At 34.1% G+C, this 19751-nt stretch overlaps 3 protein-coding genes across 3 annotated transcripts; all 3 read left to right on the forward strand.

The window, feature by feature from the left end:
• Positions 1-501: 501 nt before the first annotated feature.
• On the forward strand, positions 502-6508 carry LOC107886061 (peroxisomal acyl-coenzyme A oxidase 1; the record flags this gene model as incomplete). Its single annotated transcript, NM_001326723.2, is given in 14 exon segments — positions 502-729; positions 1369-1477; positions 1561-1622; positions 1867-2076; positions 2350-2437; positions 2507-2669; positions 3098-3296; positions 3523-3720; positions 3971-4102; positions 4445-4565; positions 4865-4975; positions 5295-5364; positions 5857-6040; positions 6132-6508. Coding segments are annotated over 14 exon segments (1995 nt in total). The 3' UTR covers positions 6342-6508.
• A 2395-nt stretch (positions 6509-8903) lies between these two features.
• On the forward strand, positions 8904-12790 carry LOC107886062 (uncharacterized). Its single transcript, XM_016809868.2, has 4 exons — positions 8904-10803; positions 11507-11653; positions 11883-11999; positions 12077-12790. Exons 1-4 carry the CDS (start codon positions 9283-9285, stop codon positions 12677-12679), a joined length of 2388 nt encoding a protein of 795 aa, XP_016665357.2. The 5' UTR covers positions 8904-9282; the 3' UTR covers positions 12680-12790.
• A 2381-nt stretch (positions 12791-15171) lies between these two features.
• On the forward strand, positions 15172-19213 carry LOC121224312 (uncharacterized). Its single transcript, XM_041107363.1, has 10 exons — positions 15172-15444; positions 15862-15921; positions 16039-16078; positions 16606-16784; positions 16923-16961; positions 17064-17150; positions 17523-17583; positions 17883-18007; positions 18714-18805; positions 18939-19213. The coding sequence occupies exons 1-10, from the start codon at positions 15397-15399 to the stop codon at positions 19051-19053; spliced, it is 846 nt and encodes a 281-aa protein (XP_040963297.1). The 5' UTR covers positions 15172-15396; the 3' UTR covers positions 19054-19213.
• The last annotated feature ends 538 nt before the right edge of the window (positions 19214-19751 follow it).

Genomic DNA, 19751 nt, shown 5'->3' on the forward strand with positions numbered 1-19751 from the left:
ATCGCCTATCCAAACCCACGCTAAATCTTTAAAATCTAGAGCTTATGTTTGAAAGGTTCGAGAACGAAGATCTCAAAATACTATTAAAAAAAAGCACAAATAAAATAAATAACAAAAAGGATATCGTAGGAGAAATAAAAAAAGAAAGTATATTCCAGTCAATTTCTCTATTTTAGATATTATCAAGTGGTAAAAGAATCTACACTTTCCTTTTTCCTTTGACATAAATCCAATTTCCATTTTTCACGTGTCTTTTATTTTTAATTTCTTAATATTTCATAAAATAAAATAAAAACAAAAACAAAGTAATATTTGAGAATGAAAAGAATGCAACGTCAATATTAACTAAATTTAACTAAAATAAAACCCGCCGCTCGTTGTCTTTGTATATTATAGTGAAGCGCCCAACCGAGCTCAGAGGCGTATCTATAAGGTCATTCCTATCTAGTTTCGTTGTGCCTTTTTTGCTTTCTTTTTTTCTTTTCGCATTGTGTATTTTTTCTCATTATTTATAACCAAATCTGAAATTACAGAATACGAATTCTCTTGCTTTTTTTTTATTGAATTTTCAATTTGGATCGAGAAAAAAAAATGGAGGCATTGGATTACCACGCCGAAGAAAGGCGAAAGGCAGAGTTCGATTTGGAAGAGATGAAGATCGTTTGGGCTGGTTCTCGTCAAAACTATGAAATCTCCGATCGAATGGCTCGTCTCGTCGCTAGCGATCCGGTGATTTATTTTTTTTACTCGCCTCTTTTTTTTTTTTTCGCTTTATATGATGAGTGCAACGTTTATGTTTTAAGAAATTTGTTTTTTTTCTATAACTTGAAACCATGTGAAATTTAAAATTTTTAGTTTCTTTATTTTAATGATTTTTTCTTCTATTTTATTGCTAAATTTTTGTTGCTTTTTTCCTCTTTTGATTCACATGTCAGTTTCCTCTGTGTTTGGTTTCGAGGATGGAACTGAAATGCTTATTAAATTTTAACGGAATTTCTAATATCAGAAACATATTATCGTTTTACTGTTTGTTAATTCGTTTCTGAGCTATTTTTCTTTCTGTTTGCTTCCCGAGAATATGTAGGAAAGCAATGGAGCTAAAGTTTGGCTTCTTGTCGTCAATTGGATTAAAAAGATACTGTTTACAATAATCTTTTATAGTTTACACTCATACGGCGCGTTTTTTAGTCTTTCTTTGAAGTAATGCGTTACTGTTTGTTTCTCACGAAGCTGTTAGAGCGAAATTCTAGATTACTAAATTTTCCCTCCTTCAGTGACCTAAACTAAAGGATTAGATTCGCTTTTCTTTTCTGGAATTTTAATGTTATTCTTTAATAATTTAAGTAATCATGTTGCTATCTTCTTAAGGTCTTTCGAAAGGATAACAGAACTATGCTAAGCAGGAAGGACTTGTTTAAAGATACTTTGAGAAAAGCTGCTCATGCATGGAAGCGGATAATTGAGCTTCGTCTCTCTGGTTTGTTTTCAGCTGGTTTTCTCTTCCTCTAAATTGATTTTCCCCTCAGTTATCTGATTTATATTAGAATCTTCTTGTAACAGAAGAAGAGGCCCATATGCTAAGGTCTTATGTGGATCAGCCTGCTTTCACAGATCTTCACTGGGTAGTTCTGTTTTTCTTTTCCTGTTTCTGTGCGTCACAGCTACTGTATATGCCATTTAAATGCTAAGCGTTTTATAAATGTTTGAAAAGCACCGAATATGTTGATTAACTTATTTAGTTTGCCGAATCTAATATAAAATTATGGTCTCTATTATGCTCATATCTGTATTTGAAACACTTAGAAAAAGGACTTGGAAGTTTTTTTTTTTTTTTTTTAAACCTGCTAATGTGTATTCCCTTTATAGGGAATGTTTATACCTGCAATTAAAGGACAAGGAACTGAGGAACAGCATGAGAAGTGGTTGCCAATGGCATATAAGATGCAAATAATTGGATGCTATGCACAAACTGAACTTGGTCATGGCTCCAATGTCCAAGGGCTTGAGACCACTGCAACATTTGATCCTCAGACTGATGAATTTGTCATTCATAGTCCAACATTGACTTCAAGCAAAGTGAGTAATATGTTTAACAACCCTTTAACCAATTCTTTCTTTCACATTGATTAGTTACATCACTCTAGCAATATATCAGGAGAGGTTCTTCAATTGTTTTCTCAATGCATTTTGGCTAAGACTCCCTTTACTCCTCTCTCTTCCTCTTCTTGTGTGCAATGCGTTGTTTTCTTATTGGAACCCTATATTATTTGTAAAAGGTTTTAATCTTATATTGATCTTCCTGTATTTTCTTGACTTAACGCTCTCTAATCAGCTTTTTGTCATTACTAGTGGTGGCCTGGTGGATTGGGTAAAGTATCCACACATGCTGTGGTCTATGCACGTCTTATAACAGGTGCTCAAGACCATGGAGTGCATGGTAAGTTCTAAACTTATTATGTTATTTAGCTGGTATTCCAGATATTAATTCAGGAATTCATGTTTTCAGGTTTTATTGTCCAGCTGCGTAGTTTGGATGATCACTCACCTCTTCCAGGCATAACAGTAGGTGATATTGGAATGAAATTTGGAAGTGGGGCATATAACAGCATGGACAATGGTCTTCTGAGATTTGATCATGTGCGCATTCCAAGGAACCAAATGCTAATGCGGTTTGTTCTCTAACCATGCCTCTATACGTCTTTGTCTCTTTTGACTTCTACTTTTTTTCTGAAGGCTAATATATCATTTGTCATTTGATGCTTCTCTGGTTGCCCATTCTCTGGAGAGAATTTGAGGAAACTTATAATTTTAGAATTGCATAGTGGGAAGCATCTTCTCAAGAAGTTTTTCTTGGATAATTCCTGCAATGAGCAGTTATCTCAGTGAAGTTAGAAAGATGCGAAATTCTCTGCTACTTCTCTTAACCCTATAGAAGTTTTAGACTGCTCAGAAAAATTCTTTCCTCAATAAAAGAAGACCACCCAAAAGAAGCCAATTATAACTGAGTTGAATTGCCACTCTTATAGCGTAATTTTCATGGACAAACAAGTTGACAGTTCTGAAGTTTGCTTTTCCTTTTCCTCTCCAAATGTCTCAGTGTTTCACAGGTTACAAGAGAAGGGAAATTTGTGCAATCTGATGTGCCTCGCCAGCTGGTTTATGGCACCATGGTCTATGTCCGACAAACAATTGTATCTGATGCTTCTTGTGCTTTAGCTAGAGCAGTTTGTATTGCAACAAGGTACAGTGCTGTTCGTAGACAATTTGGTTCCCAGAATGGCGGTCCAGAGACCCAGGTACCATGTATTGGATCTTATACACATATGCATGTTGTTTCAAGTATGGGTTGCTGTTATACACGGCTACCTTCTATGATCACTTGTAATGGCTTGTTCTTTCCCGGAGAAACTTCCAAATAAATGTGATGAAGAATCTCTGATTTGCTGCTGCTGTATTTTTAGAATTAATTTTTCATACGCTGAAACTGATGCATCTTTTTTTTTTTCATGTATTTTGTTTCAGGTGATTGACTATAAAACTCAGCAAAGCAGACTCTTTCCTTTGCTTGCTTCTGCCTATGCTTTCAGATTTGTTGGTGAGTGGCTGAAATGGCTATACACTGATGTGACACAAAGATTGCAAGCCAATGATTTCTCCACATTACCCGAGGCTCATGCATGTACTGCAGGGTTAAAATCTATGACTACTTCTGTAACTGCAGTATGTTACTTTTACCAACCTTCACCACTCTTGTAATTTATTGATTATTTTTCTGTAGCTTTAATAAATTTTATTGTTGGCTAGTTAACATTGCTTGTATCACCATTTTGATGGCATAAACAATCTGTCTATATGTTCAAAAATTTGTGCATTCATTACAGAATAACATTCAATGACTCAATTATACCTAAGGGCTCTTTTTTTTTTTTGGGGAATGCTTTTAGCTTGAACAAAATAAATATGGTTGCAGGATGCTATTGAAGAATGCCGGAAATTATGTGGTGGTCATGGTTATCTCTCTAACAGTGGGCTCCCTGAGTTATTTGCAGTTTATATACCTACCTGTACCTATGAAGGAGACAATGTTGTGCTGCTCTTACAGGTATGTGAAATGTGAAATAGAATCAATCTTTATTTTGACACCTTTCATCATCTTCATTTTTTATGGTAGGGGATGAATTCCAACATTCTAACAGAGACTTGATCTGAGTATAGAATAGTATATCTTGCAATCTGTTTTTAGAATCTCTGACTTCAGTTTCGTGTTAGCTAGTACTTCTTGTGTTTCATGGTATTTTATAAAGGTTTGGATGAATCTATAGTAAAGAACATGAAAGGGATACCACAACTGAAAATAGGGAATGAATTCTAAAATTCTTTGATTTTGTGTCGATAATGATTCTGGATGCCATTTAATGAAAATGTAACTGGAATGTTTCTGTAGGTTGCAAGATTTCTCATGAAAACCGTTTCCCAGCTGGGGTCAGGGAAGAAGCCTGTTGGAACAACAGCTTACATGGGACGAGCAGAACACCTCATGCAGTGCCACTGTGAAGTTGAAAGGGGTATCTTTTATATGTTTTTGTTCTCTTGAACTTGTCTGCAACTTATAATTTCATGTCTCAGAAGATTGAAAACATTTGTTTTTACAAACATTAATTAGGATTCGTCTTATCTCTATCAGTAAATTGGCCAGTCATTGTTGCTTTCTTAACAGTTTTGAGCCTTTTTTTTCCATTCTATTTACAAACTATTGCCAAGTACTGGGTATACATAGTGCCAGTCTTATATTAGTTTGTACTTACTGACAATTACTACCTGTTTAGGTAAATAAAAATACTTCATTCCTTGTATTGACTCACAGCTGAAGATTGGCTAAAGCCAAGTGTAATATTGGAGGCATTTGAAGCGAGGGCTTTTAGGATGTCTATTGCCTGCGCAAAAAACCTTAGCAAATTTTCAAACCCAGAAGACGGTACGTCCTTTGTTCCTTGATTAAAGAAAAAGCATTCTCTTTTATGAGTATCTTTCATTGACATGTTACTCAACCAAGTTCTCTCTTGCATGGTTCGCTATTGTATGGTTACACTTTCAATTCTTATCAGAAATTTTTGGCATACTGTGAGTCATATAATTTAAAACTTTGGATGAATTTTTCAATGAACATCATCTTGTTATGATTGTAAACAAATAGTTAAATGCTGTCAGTCTAAGGCTGTGCAGTAGCCTCTCCTTTGAAATCGTTGATGTCCATATGTTTGATGTGCTTTCACTTTTTCTTTGTTTGTCTTCAGGTTTTTCTGAACTTTCGCCTGATTTGCTTGAGGCTGCAATTGCTCATTGTCAATTAATTGTTGTTTCCAAGTAAGCCTCTCCAGTCTTTTCCTCTCTTTTTTCCCTTTCAGAATGTGGGGGGCCGAAAATTAATACTAAGGCACAATTTTAATTTTCTATGTTTTGAAAATTGAAAAACACCTTTGGTAAATAGAAATAAAAATTTGTACCAGAGCCAAATCATCTAAAATTTAAAACCCTTGTTTTCATTATTTTCACTTTTATAAAGCATCATTTTTAAAGATTTCAACCAAACATGTTTTCTTCGATGTTTTTCATTTTCTAAGAAAAGGAAAACAAAAATGGCCTTTGTTTCTTGAAATCAAAGGGAGCCTAAATTTCTCACTGTTGTTTGGTTTTTTGGATGGAAGGAGCTGAAATATACGCGCTCGTCAAATATTAAATTTCATGGCATCTTTAAAGGAATTACTGACCAAAGTTGAAGGAGATCCCACTTATTGTTGGCTGCTACTTTTTGTTTTCTGAAAATGTTCTCTAAGATAGTTCCTTGTGTTTTTTCAGGTACATTGAGAAACTGCAACAAGACATACCAGGGAAAGGAGTGAAAAGACAGTTGGAGATTCTGTGTAATGTATACGCTTTGCATCTTTTACACAAGCATCTCGGTGATTTCGTCACAACCAGCTGCATTACCCCGAAGCAAGGTGCACTAGCAAATGAACAGCTGAGATTGTTGTACTCCCAGGTTTGTTTCAATAATGCAATTTAGTTAATAGGGTGCTCAGCATGAAAAGCTTGCTGCAAATCCGCCAGTTCTCATCTCATTTTTTTCTCAGGTCCGTCCAAATGCCATTACCCTTGTAGATGCATTCAATTACACCGACCACTACCTTGGCTCGGTCCTCGGTTGCTATAATGGAAACGTCTATCAAAGGCTCTATGAGGAAGCATGGAAGGATCCTTTGAACGATACAGTCGTGCCAGATGGTTACGTCGAATATGTTTGGCCAATATTGAAGCAACATATTCGCACTGCAAGACTCTAACAAATAACCAAAGCACCGTGCCATTTTGAACCATATATTAAGGTCATTAACGAATAAAGTGATGAGATATTTACCACCTCAAAGGTCAGGTATCGCAGCTTTAGACTTCTAGTATCTCCAATCTCTTGGATTATGGCAGTAGTTATTTACTTAAAAATTGTGGTGTGATAAATTTAAGGATATACTTTTAGTAAACTCATTTATTTATTTTGTGTTCTTGGGATTTAAAAGCAAACTTCATTTTAATTTATAAACATTTTTTTTGAAGTGCGATCATCTAGCTATAATATATAATTCAAGAAACCTGTAAGACTTTTCAAAGTACTCCTATTAATATCGTATCATGTGGTATATAATACGTATATACACAAAAGTTATATCCATTTATACTTTTATGCTAATATAAAATTTGAATATCATATCAAATGTATAAATTGAAGTATAAATTAAAGGATATCAATAGGGTTGAATTTTGGTAATTGGGTGCCAAACAAAGTGTTCAACCACTATTTTCTCATGTTGTTGCCAAACTTTAAGTGTTGCAAGTTACTTTTCGATTGCCCAATATATCATTTATAGATAAATATTATGAAAACAATTTGATTAAAGGAAAAATAAACAAAAAAAGTTGAAAGAGTGAAAAGAAACTGCCAACCGGAAGATAGGTTGGTACTCAAATAAGTGAAACTATTTAGATAACTGATACAGAGGAAGAAAAAGCTAGATAGATAAATAGAAAACTAGAGTTAGGGTCATGGTTAATTCTGGCCAGAAACTTTGATGTTTCCCTTTTCGTCCGCTTTTCATTCTAAAAGTAATGACGTCAAATACATTTAATCTCTCAGTGCAATTGAGTTTGCTTCCCTCAAGAATCCTTCCGATGAATTTATCTTTGGACTGAAAGATGAAATACGAGACTTTTAGTTCCAATAAATTTGTGAGGACGAAGCAGAGGTTCCTAGTGATACCATTATTCCGGTGAAAACCTCATCTATGCATACACATTAGTGTGGTTAATATGAGTCTCAACACTCAATTTCAGGTTCATAGATGTGATGAGCGTGTACTACCTCAAGGCCCGACAATAAGATTAAAACTCAAGCAAATCAAACCAAGATTCGATTAAAATCAGTATGCGAGGATGAATTTTTTTGAGGAAACGAGGAATGATACATGCATGGAATAGATGAAATGTATTAAAGTCAATTCAACCATTCAACCAAGCTGTCAAATTTCAAGCTGAAAAGATTAGTCGACTTGCAACAAATTTTTGGATGAAATCTGACATTTTTGGATTAAGATGTCTTTGTAGTATTCGAAGATCCATCTCTTAGTTTCGAAATACACTTCAAATCACTCGATTTTGAGTTCGGCAACTTAAGTTATAACCGTTTTAGTGAAGATTGCGCAAGCGGAATTTCTGGATGAGATTATTACGGAAATTACAAGTTTCGAGCTTTTAACTCGAGTTTAAATCATATTGGTTTTGAGTTTTAGGCTTAATTTTTATTATATATGAACTCAATATTGTATTTATCGGCTTTTATTATTTCAAAATTTTGATAATTATTAAGTATTCAAGAATTTTTTTTTAAGTTTGTGGGATATTTTTAAACTTTTTATTACAAAGTTTTCTTTATTGGAGAGGAAATTAGAGCCGTTTGAAGGGTTTGTGGATTTTCTTGTTTTTAAGGCTTTTATACGCCACAATCTTTTCCATTTATTTTCTTATTTATTGTTCTAAATTTTAATTTATTGTTCTATTTTATTTATCTTAGTTATTTGTTTTAATTGTTTTAATTGACTTGGATTTGATAGTGTTTCGAGTTCTGTTAAAATCTAAATTTCTTTTCAAATATTTAGAGTCCTAAATTAAATCTGCGAGTTAGACAAACTTTATGATCCTATTCTACATTCATTTGTATTAATTGAATGTTTGATTCTTAGTTGAGATAGTTTGTTTAGAAAGTGCACAACTTCCATGATTACAATCAAACACATTCGTGAAATGACAAATTGATACTGTGGTTAATACCTTCATGTTATGGCTTGATTCTTTGGTTGGTAATGGTGTTATTGATTAACTTCAATCATCGCTATAATAATTAGATTCGAAATTCAAATTTTTTTTAGAGAATTTTGAAGTGAGCTAAAAATATAATTGCAACATTATATTAATGTCAAATTTTATATTTTTTAAGGGAATAAACTTTTTTTTTTGGTTTTTGGAGAGGGTATAATTTAATTTTAAATTTTGAGATAGATTGGAATACAATTTTACCACTAAATTAACTTAAAACTTTGCAATACTTATAGAATTAAAAGACAAATTTTTATTTTTTTCGGAAGTAAGACCCTTACATACCCCATCTAATTTCGCCCCTAATCATAAATTTAAAATAGATATTAAGGATCATCCTGCAGGTGGGAGATGATTTCATATTCTTATTTAATAAGTATAACAACAAAATTTAAATTATTCTTAGAATAATACCATTTCAGTAAAAGAATTCATTCGATAATTGAAGAGTTATAAGAAAGAAACAACATAAATTTCAAACTGAGGTATCAGTCAGCTTTAACTTTATTAGAGCTAAGAAATCTTACCAACATTTATTTCTTTCTTTGATTGGCAGAGATTTTAAAAAAAGAAAGAAAAACCCAACAAATAGCTCTACGGTACCACCGAAGAAAGTTATGCCGAAATTCGGCCTTATCCATCATTCTCCATCAAAAATCCTCTCCCCCTTAAAAACGCGCCACATTTGCTTCTCCTTTTTATTTAAATTAGAAAAGTTAAAAACATCCCTCTATCTCTCTCATAAAGCTTAAGGCCAAAACCCTTCCTCTCTCTTTTTCTTTCCCCCTGCGTCTCTCTTTTCCGAGCAAAGCAAAAACCCTAATCTCTTTTTCTTTTTTAATTTTGCCGTAAAATTTAATAATGCTCCCTCACTCGTACGCCGTCGATTCCCTTTCACGATCCCAAGACCTGGCCTCTGCAATCCTCGCCTCCACCACTCCCTCCCAAATCTCCGCCACCTGCGCCTCCATCGATTTCTTCCTACAATCGCATTCACCTGACCAATCCCGCCATTTCTTCTCCATCACCTTCCCTATCCTAATCTGCAAACTCTTCGGCTTCGATGACGCCTCGTCACTGCCTCCTCCGCCACCGTCTCAGAAACCCCCGTCCAATGGATGGGTCGAACTTGCCTCTCAATCTAGCCTCCCAGATTTATCCTCCAAAATCTTCTCTCTCCTTTCCCCAAACGGAACCTTGATGAACTCAATTTCAGCTGTTGATCGACGTTCCCTTGTCAAATACGTTTTCCCTGTTGAACGCCTCCCCGAGTGGGTCCGCTTCATGTTGTCTAACGAAAAATATTTCCGGGTTATATCCGATTTGTGCCCTTTCTTTAAAGGTAAAGTCAAGGAAGATGCTGTTCAGGGCTCTTTGTGTCAAATTCAATTGAATGTTTTCGAATACTACCTGTTTTGGTTCGCTTATTACCCCGTTTGTAAAGGGAACAGCGAAAACTTGGACTCGAATTCTGTAAAACGAAGCAGGAAGTTTAGGTTAGAGAATTGGACACGCTCAATTCGGGGGTTTTCAGGGTCAAGTAAGCGTGAAATGGAGCAAAAATTTGAGGGTAATCTTTATATACAGCTTTTATATGGTTATCTTCGTGCATTTGTGCCTATATTTGATTTGGATGCTCACCAACCCTATCGTAGTTCAATTTTGAATTACTCTTTGAAGTGTGATGGTTCTGTTATAGTTCGTGCTGAGTTTTTGGTAAACGTTTTTGTGCATTATTGGTTGGTTGATAATGATTTTTCGCCACTACCTGTTAATGTATGCAAATCCTTTGGTGTGTCATTTCCGTTTAGGTCAATGTTGGGGGAGATCCCACCAACAAGCGGGCTGGGTGAGGTGGTGAAGTTGTTTGTGAAGTACTTGAATTTAAGCTCAGTGATGAGTACAGATGGGTTTGACAATATTGAGTGTAATGAAAGTCCAAGGTGGAGAGTTTCTGGTGGTTTTGACAGTGGGGGGTCAAGGGACTTGGTTTCCTTGTCGCCTAGTGTGTGTTCGGTTGGTTCTTGGAACTCTTGGATACAAAGGCCATTGTATAGGTTTATACTGAGAACATTCCTGTTTTCTCCTGTGGGAACTTCAATGAAGAATACATCTCAGGTTTTCTCTGTATGGGTTAGTTATATGGAGCCTTGGACAATCAGCTTGGATGATTTTGCAGAGCTTGATGTGGTTATCAGTGGATCAAGTAAAGATGTGAGGAATCAAGAAACAGAGTCTCAAAATTCTGGATATTCGCCTGTATGGCAAGCCTTTGTGCTGTCTAATTTTCTATACTACAGTTCACTGGTTATGCATTTTATTGGGTTTGCACACAGGTTCCTTCATACAGATCCAGAAGGAATTGCCCAGATGGTATTGAAGGTTTGCTTCTTAACTGTAGCTATTCTGGAATTTGTTTAAGTAAATGTTGTGTATATTACTTCTGATTTAAATATGATGGTCTAGCCATATATATAAGGTTGGTTGAAGCCAAAAATTCTGGTTGCAGTCGGATAATCCTAACTGGTCTGCCCTATAGTTATGAGGTTATTTAAAGGTCTGAGTTTCTGAAAGGACATTTTTTTTCCTTCCTTCACATTGTGAAATGCTGGTGTATGGAGCTCTCTAGTAGGCAACTCAATTTGGGTTGCTGTGGTGGGGTGCTTCGGTTGTTCTGACCTAGGAGATTAAGCCTAGATTTTGAATTGTTCTATAAGCTAAGCCCCAAAATTGTATGTGTTTTAGAAGAGTTATGGCAAGTGACTTCTAGAGGAAGATATTTCTTTTGATGACCTTACAATAAAAGTTTGTCTAGGCTTGCTAGAAGCCTGTTCATGGTTTTAGGGTACAGATTCCCTCTCATTTTCAATCGTGGTTGAGTATCATCTTATAGGCTCCCAACACTGTGTTCTTAAGGTGTAGTAACAAGAGAAGTATTAAGCTGAATGCTGAAATAAGGCAGATAACAGTGTGCACTTGGTAGTGGTAATTGGTATATGTACCTAGGCTTTCTTATGATTTAAGGTAGAATACCCTCTTCTATTTTTCTTCTAAGAATTTTCTCATTCTTTATCTTATTTTACAGGTTATAAGTTTGTTGACATCCTCTAAAGAGCTGGTTGATCTTATAAAGAACGTAGATGTGGTTTTTCATTCTAAACAAGCTGTATCAAGAAAATCAGCACTCAATAGCTTGTATAGAATTGTTCCTTCAATTCGTGAACAATTGAAGGTAGATTATGAACTGAATCTCTATACTCTTTCCTTTCGCTCATCTGTTTAAGCAAATAAGGCTCCAAATCTAGAGGTTTCATTTTTTTAAAATTCATCTATCAGTTTGTAATATTTTCTAAGGTGGGTTCATTGGGCACTCCCATATTTGTTAAGACTGAGCATGTATGCGCAATTGTCTGTCTCAGCATCACATTTTATTTCACCATTTCTTTTATTGGTGACATCAGGATTGGGAGGATGGATTATGTGAAAGTGATGCTGATGGATCTTTCTTGCATGAAAACTGGAACAAAGATCTAAAACTCTTTAGTGATGGGGAAGATGGAGGACAACGACTACTTCAGGTTTTTATAACTTTTAACATTTGTTAATCTATAGCAATACGTGTTGTCATCTGTTGACAATGATTTTGTTGGTGTAGTTGTTTATATTGCGTGCAGAAGCTGAGTTGCAAGGTGGTGATATTGCACACGCGCACAGCCTGCAGATCATAGATTCATTAAAAGAAAAAGTGAGCTACTTGTTTGGTGGCTCTACGGTGAAGCCAATTCCAATTTCACCTGAACTGAGACAGCCTCAACACACCCGTGATGAGCTCTTCAAGCCCAGAAGAGTTGGCGACCAAACATCATCTAATGTCACATACAAGGGTGACTGGATGAAACGCCCCATCTCCGATGATGAGGTTGCATGGCTTGCAAAGTTGCTTATTTGGTTATCCAGTTGGTTGAATGAAAGCCTTGGCCTAAACCGCCCAGAAGATAATGATGTGGGTTCTAAGTGGTTCTATGTGAACATCCCAGGTGATGCAGTAAACCTGAACGGATCAGGTGAGATCGTGAAAACTCTGGTTTGCTTAATTGGTTCTTGGCTTTTAATGATGGGAACAACAACAACGAGATTAATGAGAAAACACGGTTTAAGGATAAATCTTAGGGTGTTGGCTTCCAAGAAGGTGGTGATGGTGTTGCTCATATTTGTTGTATTTAGTGTATTGAAGAAAGCTTGTGGATTGTTCCATTGATAGTGTAAATAAATCAAACATACGAATAGGGAGGAAATGGTTCTCAGTTTTTTTGGATTTGATCTCCTAAAGCAACAGCAACGTGTGAAGCAAAGAAAGAAATTTTGCAAACCCCTTCTTTTTTCTCTTTCCTTTTGAACTCCATACAGATCTCTTCCATTACTTTTTTTTTTTTGTCTATTATTTCCTATTTCGTTGGCTTATTATTATATACTTCTTTTTGGTCCAAAGTTACATATTGGGGGAGTTGCTATTTATATTTTATAAACTTAAGAAAACATTAAGTACAAGCAGGACTGGTTTTTAATTTCGCATCGAGATATTAAACAGAATTCCCTTGTTTATTAAAAACGCGCGATACTTTTTCGCCTAGTTATACATAATGTTGTTTTCAACTATATGGGGGATAAACCCATCTTCCTTTCCAATTATTACTCTATCATTCATCTCCAACAATAAGAAAACAAGCCATTAATATGCAACACAAAAAAGCTTCATATGACAGCTAGCTAACCAAGTGGTTGACACAGTATTGGTTTAGGATTTGAAGCGTCAAAATCAATTTTCCTTTTTCTTTCTACGGATGATCTTGATGAATGTGTTTTCGAAAAACAATGATATTAATGGATGAGATTGCAACAAAAATCAATGAAATAAAGGAAGAAAAAATAACTTAGAATTTCCTTGATCAAAACTTTAAAGAACGAAAAAGCTTGGATCTATTAAGAAAAACAGTATCGTCAGATTTGTTTGAAACTTTTTCCAACTAGCTTGTGAAGAATTCATTGAATTATGAGTCTCACTATTTTCAGCTACAGACCCTGAATTTTTCTCCAATCTGGGAGAAATAGATTCAATTTTAGTTAGTTGATATATTTCACTCTTAATTGTAGATATACGAAACTACTCCTAATAGGACAAAATACAAGGAGATGGTGCTATCAAATATAAGTTTAGTGCTTTTCTTCCTTTTCCTTTTTACAGGCAAAACACATGTCAATAAAAAGAATCCCATGGAAGGCATATGCCTATCTGGAAAATAATTGATGATCCTGTATAGAAGCATTTCATATATTTTCAAAAAAGAATAAATTTTATCACATCCCATAAATCCGTTCCAAGCCCCTAAAAATAATGCTTTCCCTAAACTGAATTGAAACTTATATAAAAAAGGGTGCAATAAAGACCAAACGTGAACAAAATAGTGTTGCCTTTTATCCCTAAAAAAAGAAAAGAAAAAAACGACAGGTATCAATTGAGATTAAGTGGGGATTCATTTTAACTATTGGTGTAGATGGCATTCCGGGAAACCATGTCTATAATAGTTATTTGAATTTAATCCAGTTGAATTTGTAAATTTATTTTAGAATTTGAATTTTTTTACTATTTATATTAAATTTAAGTAATTTTATTTGAATCTAATTAATTAAATTATCGGTGGAATATTTGAATGTGTTAAATATTCCAACTTAATAATTTCAAATAATATTTTAAGTGAAAATTTATAATGCGAATTATGAATTTGAAAATCCAAATCTATTATATGCAAAAATAAAATAAATTTGTATGAAAAATTTTGAATTCATAAAAATAAATTTATTAGAGGATTACTATTTATAGATACTACAAACAGTAATTAAAATATTGTTAAAATCTAATAAAAAAATTGAAGATTCATGAATACTCTAATCCGACAAATAAGCGTTGGATGTAATGGTAAAATATATTGTATTTTTAATGAGGAGACATAGGTCCAAACCTTAGACACAACATTATTGAGAGAGATAATCACAAACTTCGAACATAAACTGTAAATTAAGAGGGACATCTCAAACTCGTAGCTATGGCCTATGAGAAGCTTCTCTTGCTGCACTTTTCCCATCTTTCTTTTTTATCTTTTTTGAAGATTTTTCTCCTCTATCTTAAAATGTCTTTGTATTATTATTTTTAACTAATCATTTATTATTTTCAATTTATTTTTTCAAATATGTATTTTCAACCCCAAAGCTAATTTTTGTTAATTTTTTTCTAAATGTTTAATGTAAAAAGATGTAATAATGTTATATATATTGATACTCCTTACATAATTGGATAGTTTTTTTTTTCTTCATACTTTAAAAATAAAAGAAGAAGAAGAAAGTGTAATATTTGTCAACTACAAAAACATATTTTACATCATTAGATATTTCAAAAAATCACATTAAAATACTTATAGAATTAACGAAAAAGAATCAATAAAATACATAATTCGAAAAGTAAAAAAAACTAAGATTTAATTATAACAGAAGAATGAAATTAGTCAAAAATGTATAGTACAGGTATCTACATTATAAGTTTACCAAATAAATACATAAAATTGACTTTAACAATTCCGGAACACGTCGAGATTTGAAACATTGCCAACAACATGACGCCATGTCATCAAAAGATGCAATAATGACCGGATTAAAATCTAAATGACTAAAAAGCCACTAAGCAACATTCTCTATCCGCCGAGTTCATCCGGCAACAACTGAAATCATCGAGGCTAATTTCGTAACTTAAATTTCCACGTATTTCATCTCAGATCGCCTGCTTCGATAAAGAACAAACGCATAGAAAACATTCTTCTATTTTTTTTTTTAAATTTACTTTCCCCTCATGTGTGATTAAAGTGTAGAGAATTCGGATTAAATCTCGAAATCGAAGAATTTAATTTCAAGTTCGAGATCTCGTCCATGGCTGCCCCTTTTTTTTCCACTCCTTTTCAACCCTACGTGTATCAGGTAACGTTCTTAAGCAATGTTTCTTTTTGCTCTCAGCCTTTTACTGATTTTTTGCTTGTTTCATGAGAAAACTAAGGTAAAAAGATTCACAAGCTGGCGTGAAATTTTAATGGAATTTAGGCTTTACTTTTGCAGTTTATCTGTTAGGATTTACTCGCATTGTTGAAGCTTTGTAAATTTTGGGGTTTCTTTAATTAGAGCTTACTTTAATTCAATTTCTCTTGAAATTGATCCGTTTATAACCAAGTTATATACAAATTTGTATAGACTGCAGTAACCAAAGTGTTAGCTAGATTGTTTGCCGAATTGGGGAAACAGTTTCCGAATGAAACTAGAATGTTAATGTTGTGTAGTTTGGATGTCTGAGCATGTATATTTATATCCGCAATAATCTCTTGTTGATACAAAATCATGTAGAGTCCGCAAGATGCTGTGACCCCATTTCAAATATTGGGGGGTGAAGCTCAAATAGTTCAGGTACTTTCAAGGTTTTATCAAGAAATTTTCTTTTGATTTTAGCCTATGATCTCGTACCTACATTGTAAAACTCTTTTTTTTTTTTTTAATCTTGGTAATGGTTCTTTCATTTACCAGATAATGTTGAAGCCACAAGAAAAGGTTATTGCAAAACCCGGTATGTTATTTTTCTTTTGTTGTATCCCTTGGTTGGGTTAATGCTACTATAGTCTTGTGTTTTAATATAGGTATGTGGTCTTCATGCTTTCATGATGCTGGCCGTCGTCATAGTTTAATTATTTTGGTGATTATACACTAATGTCTCATGGTAAATTCATGAATGATGAGGCTTTCTAGATATTGTGTTAAGTAAATTCCTGGTTGCTAGGCTAGGAGTTTAGCTCTATATTCTACAATTTGAAATGCTACAGTTTCTATTGCCAAGATCATATTGTAGTACAAGTAGTGGCTAGAAGTGTCAAAGTTGAATATAATGGAGAAGTTACTTTACTATCAATTGAACTATCTAGTTGTATCCTATTGGTTTTGCCTATAATTACGATCACATTAGATCCTCTGCTGAAGATCAGTAAGGAGTACTGCTTGATCAATAAGATGATTGGCTTGCTGCATTTGTTAGTTATTGTTTGTTATCATGTAAACTTCAATTCATGCAAAGTTGATGTGGACTATAACAAAATGCAGGTTCCATGTGCTTCATGTCTGGGTCCATTGAGATGGAAAATACTTATGTCCCTGAAAATGAGGTAGGCATGTGGCAGTGGCTCTTTGGCAAGAGCATAACTAGTATTGCTCTTCGCAATAATGGTCCAAATGATGGATTTGTTGGCATTGCTGCACCTTCTCTTGCAAGGGTTCTCCCGGTTTGTATTTCAAACTCAATAATTATTTACTTATTTATAGTGCATGTCATGTCTGAGTACTTCATGATCCCGAAATGGTTGTTTGTTAATGCTAACTGTGAGCTACATGTTAATACTGGTTCATGTTTATTTTGACAGATTGATTTAGCAATGTTTGGTGGGGTGCTTTTATGTCAGGTAGCTGACTTGTTCAAGGGAATTCATTTTTGTTGCAAAATTAGCTTGTTTTTTATTGCACTAGTTGGTGTCTTAATGCCATATTGTAAATTTGTTTTGTAGCCAGATGCATTTCTTTGCTCTATTAATGATGTGAAGGTCAATAATACAGTTGATCAGCGGCCACGGAATGTTGTAACTGGTGTAGAGGTGACATAACGATAAATTAATTTTCTTCTCATTTTTCCTTCATCTCTTGGATGCTTATGCAAGCTGTACTTGAAGATCGAGTTACTATCCTGTCCACCACCAGTGGAATAAAAAAATTCCAGAAGCAGAGTTCGGACATTGACATGTGTCCTTTATATTATTTTTAAAAACTTTTAAATTTATTTTAGGGGCAAATGCTAATGTCCTGAATCTGCTTATGGAATATTTGTATTCCACTGGCAGTGGACAGAATAATTACCCCTCAAAGATCTTTTTCAGATATATTTCAGATTTGGTTCCTTTGGTTTAGCTCACAGTTTTTTTAAGCTGTTTTTATCCATGTATTTGATGGATGTGCTATTGGCATAACAGGGATTTCTGAGACAGAAGTTAACTGGCCAGGGGCTTGCATTTATCCTTGCTGGTGGATCTGGTATGTAGCTTTTCTTTCGTACGTCCTTTAGTCGTCTTTTGAGTTTCTTGAGTTCAAAAGATAGCACATTAGAGGTCATGAAAGAGCATGTTCTATTTTTCTTATGATCTTTTTGTTTTCGCCTTCCTTTCCTGGAAAGTTAAAAGAAAAAGAAAAGGACAAAGAAGTCTTTTCCTATTGTTTAGCCAATCATTGATAACATATTCCTTTTACTAGTTACAGCAAAATTTTGACTTTATAGATTTATACACCTAGGTAAGCTGACCATTGGGATTCTGTGGGCTTCTTTCTTTTGCTAGTTGTGCAGAAAAATCTTGAGGTGGGGGAGGTATTGGCAGTTGATATCTCCTGCATTGCAGCCCTTACTTCTTCCATCGATGTTCAAATCAAATACAATGGTCCGATAAGAAGAGCAGTCTTTGGGGTAAGATGCTTTCAGTTAGTTCTTTTCTCTGATACGGAAGTAGTTGAGTGGGGGTACTGGTGCATGTATGTTGTTCTTTTTACAATTGTGTGCCTGTATAAGCATTTTTTATTTTATTTCAGCCAACAATTTTGTTATTGTTAACGGTATTCCTTAGGGTAGCTTTTGGAAACTAAGATTTTAGAATTTGGATTTGAATTTCAAAAATAGTGTAAATTAAGTAGTAAACTATTTAGAAATGTCGCACTCATGATAATTTCTCAAATCCATGGATTTGGTAGATGCCTATTTAGTAATGAATTTGAAATTCTTAAAATTATTTTGGATTTGACAAATCCATGTTTTTATACTTTTCTAATATACATTATATTGAATCTTAACTAATTTATCCTTAACATATGCATTTCATTCTTACAATTTACATGATAAATGAAATTCAAATTCTCAAATCCATGTTCCCGAACAGAGCATAGAAAAATTAGCGATTACATATTGTTAATCTTTGACAAATTATGACGTGAAATTATAAGATTGTCATCTGGTAGTTGCCACTGTTGTCAATAAAAGTCAGATCTTCTGATTCTCTATTATGAGCACACTGAATGGCACTTGGTTGATTACACTACTTCTTCTTAGGACTTTGTTCAATGCCTGTGACTGGGATGTTCGCATATGGCCTTGTAACTTTTTTTTGTTCTTTCTGCAGGGTGACAATTTGGTTACAGCCGTTCTAACAGGACCAGGAATTGTTTTCATCCAGAGTTTGCCATTTCATCGTTTTTCACAGCGAATTGCAAGGTAAAATCTGGTTGCACCATCCACAAAAGCCACCTGCTGTATCATAATTTCACTTTCCTTATCTTTTTGTACTCCATTTTGACCATCCACAAGGTTTTAACAGGATGAATAAATTGTGGTTTTGGTTTTGCAGGGCGGTTACATCTCCGAACATGAGAGAAAATCCCAAGTTTTTCGTTCAGATAGCCATTTTCTTTTTTCTAGCTTATGTGGTGATTGTATCTTCTTTGATATTGACCGATGTGTGAAAATGTCTTCTTTAATTTTTATTGACCAACTTATCACCCCCCCCACCCTTTTTGTTCTTTATTAAACTTAGATTACGTAGATCACAGTGTTTGCTTGTTGGAAAGAAATGTAAACTCTTTTGTTCGTGAGTGAAAATGCTAATTTTATCTCTCTTTTTTATATTAATAATGTATACGGACTAAAGTTAAATTGAACTGTATTATGAGTTAATTTTGGACTTTCTCCTTGTATTCTAATTTTAGTGAAATTTTTACATAAACCATGGGTGGATGACATTTCAAAACTAGAAGGATTCACCTTCGGCCATCACTGGCATAACTCTACAAAGAGATTATCAGATGGGCCTCTATATTGGCAAATGTTCGTTTTAGTTTTATTTTTCAGCGGTTTCTTTTGTTCCTTCCAAATCTCTATTGCTATTGGACGTTGGAACTGTATCAAGATGGTCAATTCCACTTCGATACTGTATGTATAAGCTGGAATGCTTCATTCTAGTAGTAAACCAGACAAGTTTTGAATTTTGTTTCGATCAACTACTAGCAAATAATAATTAAATAGATTTAGATTTTAATTATGTTTTTAAATTTATTGAATTTTATATTATGTATTTTAGGTGTTGAATGATGAATTATTATATACATAATATTGACTTTAATATTAACTACATTTAGCATAATAATTAAAATTTTATTTTGAT

The sequence above is a fragment of the Gossypium hirsutum genome, chromosome D12 (genome assembly GCF_007990345.1).
Source record: "Gossypium hirsutum isolate 1008001.06 chromosome D12, Gossypium_hirsutum_v2.1, whole genome shotgun sequence".
NCBI lineage: Eukaryota > Viridiplantae > Streptophyta > Magnoliopsida > Malvales > Malvaceae > Gossypium > Gossypium hirsutum.

Excerpts from the sequence above, each read along its gene's own strand:
- LOC107886062 (XM_016809868.2), top strand. The coding sequence starts at position 9,283 with ATGCTCCCTCACTCGTACGCCGTCGATTCCCTTTCACGATCCCAAGAC. Across the intron at positions 10,804-11,506 it reads TTGCCCAGATGGTATTGAAG|GTTATAAGTTTGTTGACATC; the intron begins GTTTGCTTCTTA and ends CTTATTTTACAG. Across the intron at positions 11,654-11,882 it reads CAATTCGTGAACAATTGAAG|GATTGGGAGGATGGATTATG; the intron begins GTAGATTATGAA and ends TGGTGACATCAG.
- LOC121224312 (XM_041107363.1), top strand. The coding sequence starts at position 15,397 with ATGGCTGCCCCTTTTTTTTCCACTCCTTTTCAACCCTACGTGTATCAG. Across the intron at positions 15,922-16,038 it reads GTGAAGCTCAAATAGTTCAG|ATAATGTTGAAGCCACAAGA; the intron begins GTACTTTCAAGG and ends TTCATTTACCAG. Across the intron at positions 17,584-17,882 it reads TATCCTTGCTGGTGGATCTG|TTGTGCAGAAAAATCTTGAG; the intron begins GTATGTAGCTTT and ends TTCTTTTGCTAG.